The sequence below is a fragment of the Lissotriton helveticus genome, chromosome 6 (assembly GCF_964261635.1).
Source record: "Lissotriton helveticus chromosome 6, aLisHel1.1, whole genome shotgun sequence".
Classification (NCBI taxonomy): Eukaryota; Metazoa; Chordata; class Amphibia; order Caudata; family Salamandridae; genus Lissotriton; species Lissotriton helveticus.
Window position 1 is genome coordinate 1,054,679,203 of NC_136067.1, and position 7,663 is coordinate 1,054,686,865.

The following is a 7,663-nucleotide window of genomic DNA, read 5'->3' on the forward strand; positions in this document are numbered from 1 at the left end:
CCTATAGGCAAGTCTGACCCTTGGCAGGGCCTATATTCCTTTAGAGGTGGTTTATTGTTGAACTCTTCTGCAAGGAACCTGTGTGTAACTCTTGCGCCAGGCAGCAGGGAAGACTGCAGTGTGCGGAGAATGCATCTTGGAGATTCAGTGTGTTGTCTCATCATGAGAATGGACAACAAACCAAGAGGTTGGAGCCAGGCAGTACAACGAACATACATTTGGCAATCCGTAATGGGAACAAGCACAAAGGCCGGAAGCAGGCAGAAGAAAAGAGGCTAATGCCATAATTCCCGCAGAAACCAGAATGTATATTAGGGGATATGAAGGAAGCTAGATTTCCCATATTCTGGATCCATACTGTGGGAGACAAACATGCTGGTGTATGGAGTACACATGTGGAGTCGCTCTAATTGAAAGGTACGAATGTTTAGTAGGGGCTACATGAACGAATATGTAAGTGGATAGGGCAGAGGCAGCGCTAACTCATTTAGGGGCTTATTTACAAGCCCCTTGCGCTGCCAGTGTGTCACTTTTTCCCATATTAAAAGTGAAGCACCGGTGGCGCAAGGGCTTGTAAATAAGCCCCTTCGTTTCGCGAATTCCATAACAGGTGACAGTGTCCTTTTATCCTCTATCGCTTATGTAGTATTGCAGTACCGAAAGCGATATGGGAACAGACCCAGACACAAGAACAGACCCAGCTACCACCACACAAACAGATAATTCCCCTCTCAGTTTAAAAGGGTTACAAAGTGCGCAGACCAAATTACACATATTCAGACACACACTCATAGGGTCACGTACATAAAAACATACACAGAGACATAATTGAACATTGGGTCACATATCTAAGCATCAGCAATACCCGGAGGCTTACAAATGCGAAGAGGTGCCTGTACACGCACAGGTCCAGATATAATCAGTTCAACTATAAATACAAAACGTTTTTTGGGTCCACTGCCAACTGTCAAACAAGCTTGGGAAAAAAAACTTTTCTTTTTAACTGTAACCCTATATTCTTAAGGAAAACTAGTTGCATTTAATATTAAAGAAAAAGTTTACTTGATTTAAAGGTGGTCGCAGACATAGTGTTCTGCTGGCCCTAGCAGACCTCTACCCATATTAAGGCCTCCAGTCGTAGTGAATCATTAACATTCATGAGGTAGGTCAGATTGTGACTCTCTCCGAATGAGGAATTTTGCACACCGATGTATTAGTACACAGGTCGGTCCACAAAATCAGAATCGATTTGCAAATAGTTGGCGCACAATTTGCGACCGCTTTTTGCACATCAGGTCCTAATACAGCTGGCCCAGTATTCAAACACTTAATCCCTTGTTCTCTTTTTTAGCTGATGATCTTTTTACATTGAAGCTGAATGGGCTGTTACACATGTCCCTAAGCACGAGGTAGGGTTGACATCCTCGGAGAAAAGTATTGGCCATTTGTACATGTTTGTAATCCTGGAGGAGCCAGGAGTTGGTACTCTTATAATGTGATTTTATTTAAAATCCTCTATACTCCCTCTAAGCTCTCAATTCTGATTCTGCTTGCATTAATAATCATTTAGGATTACTGTAAATGTTTTTAAAATACCATTGAAGTGATTACATTTCATAGTGTATATTTTATGTTTAGATTTCAAAGTTAAATATACTACCTTTTACCAATTTGTTCCCATTTTTCTTTAACCATCTCTAACATAGAAATGATGACCATCCAGCATCACCATCCCATGACAATCCCATGACTACCTGCTTTCTTCCTCCATTTACTTATTTCTTTAGAAACCTTCTGTAATACATGTAATAGGATAAATTACATTTGTAAAGTTACAGTTAGTATGACTCCTTTCTTCCCACAGGTGTTTAAGGCCTAAGTCTAGCATGGCCACACTGGATATGGCCCTTTACCTCCAGGTGTTCCCCAAGTGTGCTCTTGATTTTCGTTGTAGTTTCTGATTTTGTGTGGACCTAGAGATTCCTTATACTAATGTTCCATGTAAAGGAAAATAGTGGTTGCTGTTCAATATTCGCCTATTCTTATTTGTGACATTTTTCACATTGTCTGAACTGTTTGTAAAAGTGCAAACGCAAATCAATTGTTTGGCATCTTTTCTTTCTTTGTCTATCAGCAGTGTTTCCCTGTTATTGTGTTAAGCCCTTTATTCTGATCTTTTTATCAATTGTCACGGATATTGTCTATCTAAGTTAGTTTTTTGGCCTCAGACTTATCGGTTGCCAGTTCTAAACAATTACCTCTTATACTTAAGAATCGGCCTATCAGGGATTTTCTCTCATTGAACATGGGTGAGCACTCTCAAAGTGTAACAATTTTAAAAGTAGTCTCTTGACCACATGCTATATAAGCAAAAGCGTGTTGTCAAATTGAACAAAGGTACGGAATTCCTACAGGCCGACAACCAAGAAATGTTGTTTGGGTCAAAGACAACAAGGTTTCATGTTTATCTTGTACCTTGGACAAGTAGATCCAAGCTCCTACAGCGCAAACCCTTTGTCTGTTAATTTATAGTATCACAGGGTATTTGTGCAAAAGAGAATTGTCTGCTGAAAAGTCAATATATGCATCCTTCTGTATAAGATGTTCAAAATTGTACATAGGGAGCAAAAACATAAAGTCTTTACTATCAGGGCTTGTGCACTAAAAATACAGTGAGCTGTAGGCTCACCTTGCATTACTGAATATGGTTCTAATAAAAAAAACTGTATACATGTGTTGCTCGAATATGAATTTGCCTTGAAAAAACAAAAGACAAAGGCGTTTGGCAAAACAGGAACAGTTGGTTTAATTAAACACTTCAGGCGGGAGCACAGTTATAGAAGTGGGTCTGAGAACTGTATCAAAGTACAATCAATCTGAACAGGGTTTTATACATTTCTTTGGGCAACATAAAGTACTTCCGGCGATCCTTGTTTGGTAAAAGAATGCAAGCCTTGTCTGTGGAATCATAAATAAGGCCCCTGTTAACAAATGCAGGCGGGTATCGACCTTGTGTGGACACAATGTGGGGCAGTGGGTAAGGTGTCTCCATGTCCGGCATGAGGGCCACGTGATCACTTCATGTTCTGTTTATGCTGTGTCCTGATTGGCTGTGTGTACCTAACTTCATGTGGCATTTGACATTATGGTGTTTTAGGAAGACACGCACCCCTCTGGCCAGGTGTGCTTTATTGAGGCAAATCTCTCTGGACCATTCTGGTGTCACTGAGCTTATCTGGGGGATTGACCTGAATTTTCTGTTTGTGCGTTTCTCTACCAGCTACGTGCCACTCCACCTGTGACCTGTCAATCAGTAACCCCAGGCCTAGGTTGCAGAGCCTGCCCGACCATGTATTTCTGAGTTGGGGTTGATGGAGAGTTAATGACGGGCGAATTTGATAAAAGTGACACGATTTTGTTCTTTTGCAATAATTTGTGAATAGATGCATTGCTCCAAAAATGCTCTTCAATTATATGCAAATACATACAGAAGACTGGAAGCGCAATTGGTGATTGTTTATTTTCAAAATAAAATGCACCTCAAGTCAAGTCAGTTTGAAAAAAAAACTGATGAAGGTTATGGGCAATGTTCTAAGGACAATGCCTCACTTCATAAAAGGTTTTTGATGCATGCTAGACCTATGATGTTGAATTGCTGCAGATGTACGATTTTCAAGAATTCACATGATGATACAGAAGAAGGCCTGCAAACCATATTTCTAGGAAAGGTCTGTCAGTCCCATTTCCGCATGAGCAAATAATAAATGCTTATGCAAAAATCTGGCAAATTCACTTGCTTATACTCTTATGTTGTTTTTTTATTTTAAGAACCTGGGGGAATGCTTTCCCTAACGGAAAAAGGGTTTATCTGGTTTTCGAAAAGAGCCTTGCTAAAATTCTAGCCCTGACAAATTTCAGGAGATATGTCAGCTCTGATAATACCCTATAGTGTAGATCTGAAAATACCCTATAGAATGTAATATTAGAACTGCAGTATAAGGCAATGCTGCCATAATTTCCCACCTCACTGCATGTTACCAAATGGGACAAGTCAATATTTATACAGTACAGGTAGATTTCTAAGGATCCTCTCCCTTTGATAAGTAGATATTTTATAAAATTCCACACTCCTGTTGAATACAAAGTCATTATAACAGATTTTGTTGACACATCATCTCATGTAATTAGTTGAATGCACATTTACACATAATATAGTTTTATGATTAAACAAGCATTGGCATAGCCAATAGGTCTCGCTTTTGGGACCTTGTAAGTATTTAGTTATGCTGCACAATATCCTTGGTGCAACAACATTGACTGTTGCATGGCTAAAGACTTATAAGGTCCCAAGGCCGAGACCTATTGGCTATGCTAATGCTTGTTTTCGTAATTCCTAACTAAGTGTAGAGATTGGTGAACACTATACTTCTGACGTCCTTTTAATTCATAACCAAGGCCTTCTACTAATGGGAATCGAGGATAAGAAGCAGACACAGAAGCTGAGCTCCAAAATAATTAATTGTGCAGCAGTTCAGTAGGCTAATGCACATGCTACACAGCCTGCACAATAACAGACACTAAAATAATGAAGTAACATAGGATACACCAAAACAATATGGAGCCTCTAAGATCATGATATTAAAAGACCAGCTCTGGAGCTCACTTACAAGAGAGCACTAAATCAGAAGGTGCATCTCTTCTGTAAGAAGATTTTATGAACTGTTTCGTTTTAAAAAAGAAATAACATTAACGCTGTATACAAAATCATTTTTTCATTAAAGGAGGAGATATTTTTACAAAAAAAAGGCTTTTAGTTTGGATGCATTGTATGCAAGTGTGTGAATAGCATGAGGAAGAGGCAGTAAATAATAAATAAGGAGACACGGCCGGCCGTGAAACTGAAAGCACGGCCGGCAGTGAAAGCCTTCCGTGCACGCATACAGCAACAAACCGTTTTCTTTCACTAAGGCGGTGGCAACCAAAATACGATTTAGCTCATAACTGAAGGGTGAGAAAGAGAGTGTTGGAAGTTGAAGGATTCTAAGTACCAAGGCCAAACAAGGAAGAGGGAAAGAAAGGATGGAGGCTGAAGGCACGCTGAAGGGCGAGGGAGGCGAGGGAGGGAGGAGATTGAGAAATGCGAGAAACGTGTAAAGCAGGGGGCGGGGGGTAGCGGATACCTTTGAAGTGAAGCTAAGCTTCACTTCAAAGGCTTGTTGGCACAGCGCACGCTGGGGGATGACTGTGGGAGGGGGGCTGGTGTCTGTGCACGCGCTTTTTATGGCAATGCACATGCGCATTGAGCGAGCTTTCACGGGCACTGCATGGAATCGCCCGATCTCGGTAAGCTCTGTTTAAGCCCCTTTATATCTCGCTCCGCTCAATGCGCATACGCATTGATAGGTCGCGAGACCTAAAAATGGCACAAAATGTTGAATAATCTTGGCAGCACTAGACAAACTAACATCAAATAAGTTGTCCTCACAATGCATGCTCAATGAAGAAAATCTGATGTTATTTTAAGATAATAGTAATTAGTGCTCAGCAGTATACTAACATGCACTGGTTGATAAGTGATATTTATTGTACAGGGTCAATGTAGAGAAATGTAGCTGGATCATCCCATGAGGCTCAGACAGGCTACTTCTGTTGTGTTACCTAAAACCACTAAATCATATACTTATACAATGGGTCTTTTAATGGCAGAGCAAATTTAGCATCAGCTAAAGTGACAGACAATGAAATATTGTTTCATTATATATTAGTATTTTAAATCACAATAAGTTAATGCCTTAAATATGTTTTATCCTACAGGTGACGGAAACAGAGGGAGAAAAGGGAGACATGGAAGTGATTTACAGTATGGTGAAAGAACAGATCAGTGCACAATGTCATCAGTAGAAGTGACTGCTCCTCAGTGTACGGTAATGGAGCTACAGTCTTGGAGTCAGCTACAGTCAGACTTCAGTCAGGAACTAAAAGAAGAGCAAACAACTCAGTGTGAAAGTTTTTTGAGGAATAAATTACATTTGGATTTGCATGGTGTTTCCAACATAGCGCTTACAGATGCATATAAAGAGAACGAGAGTAACATGCGAGATCCACCGCTCCTTACATGCCAAAAAAACTCAACTAAAAACTGGAGTCTATGTCAGTTTCCAGAAGGTGAGAAAAGCTTCAGACAGAACTTGGGACTTTCTAAACCCTTTCAAACATTTAAGGAAGAAAGACCATATCAGTGTACTATGTGCAGAAAAAGATTCATTCGAAAAAGTTATCTCATTACCCATATGAGAACTCATACAGGCGAGAGACCTTTTCAGTGTACTCAGTGTGAAAAATGCTTTAGCTTGAAAAAATATCTTGTGAGACATCGGAGAACTCATTCAGGAGAACGACCCTATCAATGTTTTGAATGTGATAAAAGCTTTAATTTGAATGCACTGCTTATAACTCATCAGAGAATACACACAGGAGAGAGGCCTTATCAGTGTACTGAATGTTTGAAAAGCTTCTGCCAAAAGGGACATCTGAGTAGACACCGAAAAAAACATACTGGAGAGAGGCCCTATAAGTGTACTGAATGTGAGAAAAGCTTCTTTCGGAAGGAACACTTTACTAGGCATCAGAAAATACATACCGGAGATACACTTAGAAGCAATCCGAATTTTGAGTAAAGAGACTGAAGAAATAACACTCTTCTTTGGTGAAACAGGACTAATACACATCAACTCACAAGTTCATATGGACCGAAAAGTGTGACATCATACGAAGACTAGAAATAAGCTATCATCACAAAGCAAGCTCAGTGAAGAACAGCTGATATTAATTTAAGATGATAATACTGCTTAGCAGTAAAGTAACATGGACTGTTTAAAGGGCAACATTCATTTGTCTTGTGGCATATATACAACTATTAAACTTTAGGAGTAAGAAATAAAATCTTCATCAACATATTTGATCTGGTGAGCTGTAATTGTATGTTGAAAGAAAACATTGCTAAGCGAGGCAAAAAAAGTCTTCATATCTTATGGACTGGTATTCAGATGTGGGACAAAAACAGAGAACCGTTACTGATAATCTGAAATGTAACACATTTTTTAAAGAAACTCCACATAAAAAGAACATGATATAAACATCAAACAAAATTAGTCTATGCCACAGTGCAGGAGTCAAGAAGACTGTTGGATACTGATATTGAATACTTTTGATATGCCCAGTGCAAAAATGAGGTTCTTCGCATGAATATAGCATATTTCCTTAGGGTAAATCTAACCTATCCACCAAGGCGATCTTTTTAGTTGTTAAGATTGTTTTTCCTCTTGAAATTTTTGACCACTGTACTGCAGCCATAAGTAATGTTAGCAAAACTTCCCCAGCTGGAGGGGTGCATTCTTGTGATACAGGAGAGTGGACCACTTAAATTTATATAAACCAAAAGAAGGGGACCTTTTTGTGAAAATTAGCATTGATGATTAATCTATATGCAAAAGATCAAGGAACAAATCAGTTGAACATCATTGTATTATTCCAAACTTCAATTGCATGAAAATATTTTTGATTTAGTGTACCTCAATAGAGACATTGTACACATAAATAATGAATCAAACATATTTTCATAAAACAAAATACAGTCAGTACAGTCAGTCAGTGATAATCAAAA

The 7,663-nt window shown here is 39.2% G+C and overlaps 1 protein-coding gene across 1 annotated transcript in view; it reads left to right on the forward strand.

The window, feature by feature from the left end:
- LOC144763252 (uncharacterized) overlaps positions 1-6,956 on the forward strand; it is a 124,663-nt gene extending 117,707 nt beyond the window's left edge. The window contains exon 9 of the mRNA XM_078648690.1: positions 5,815-6,956. Coding sequence (XP_078504816.1) covers positions 5,815-6,677 — 863 coding nt within the window. The 3' untranslated portion in view covers positions 6,678-6,956. The remainder of the gene's footprint in view (positions 1-5,814) is intronic.
- The last annotated feature ends 707 nt before the right edge of the window (positions 6,957-7,663 follow it).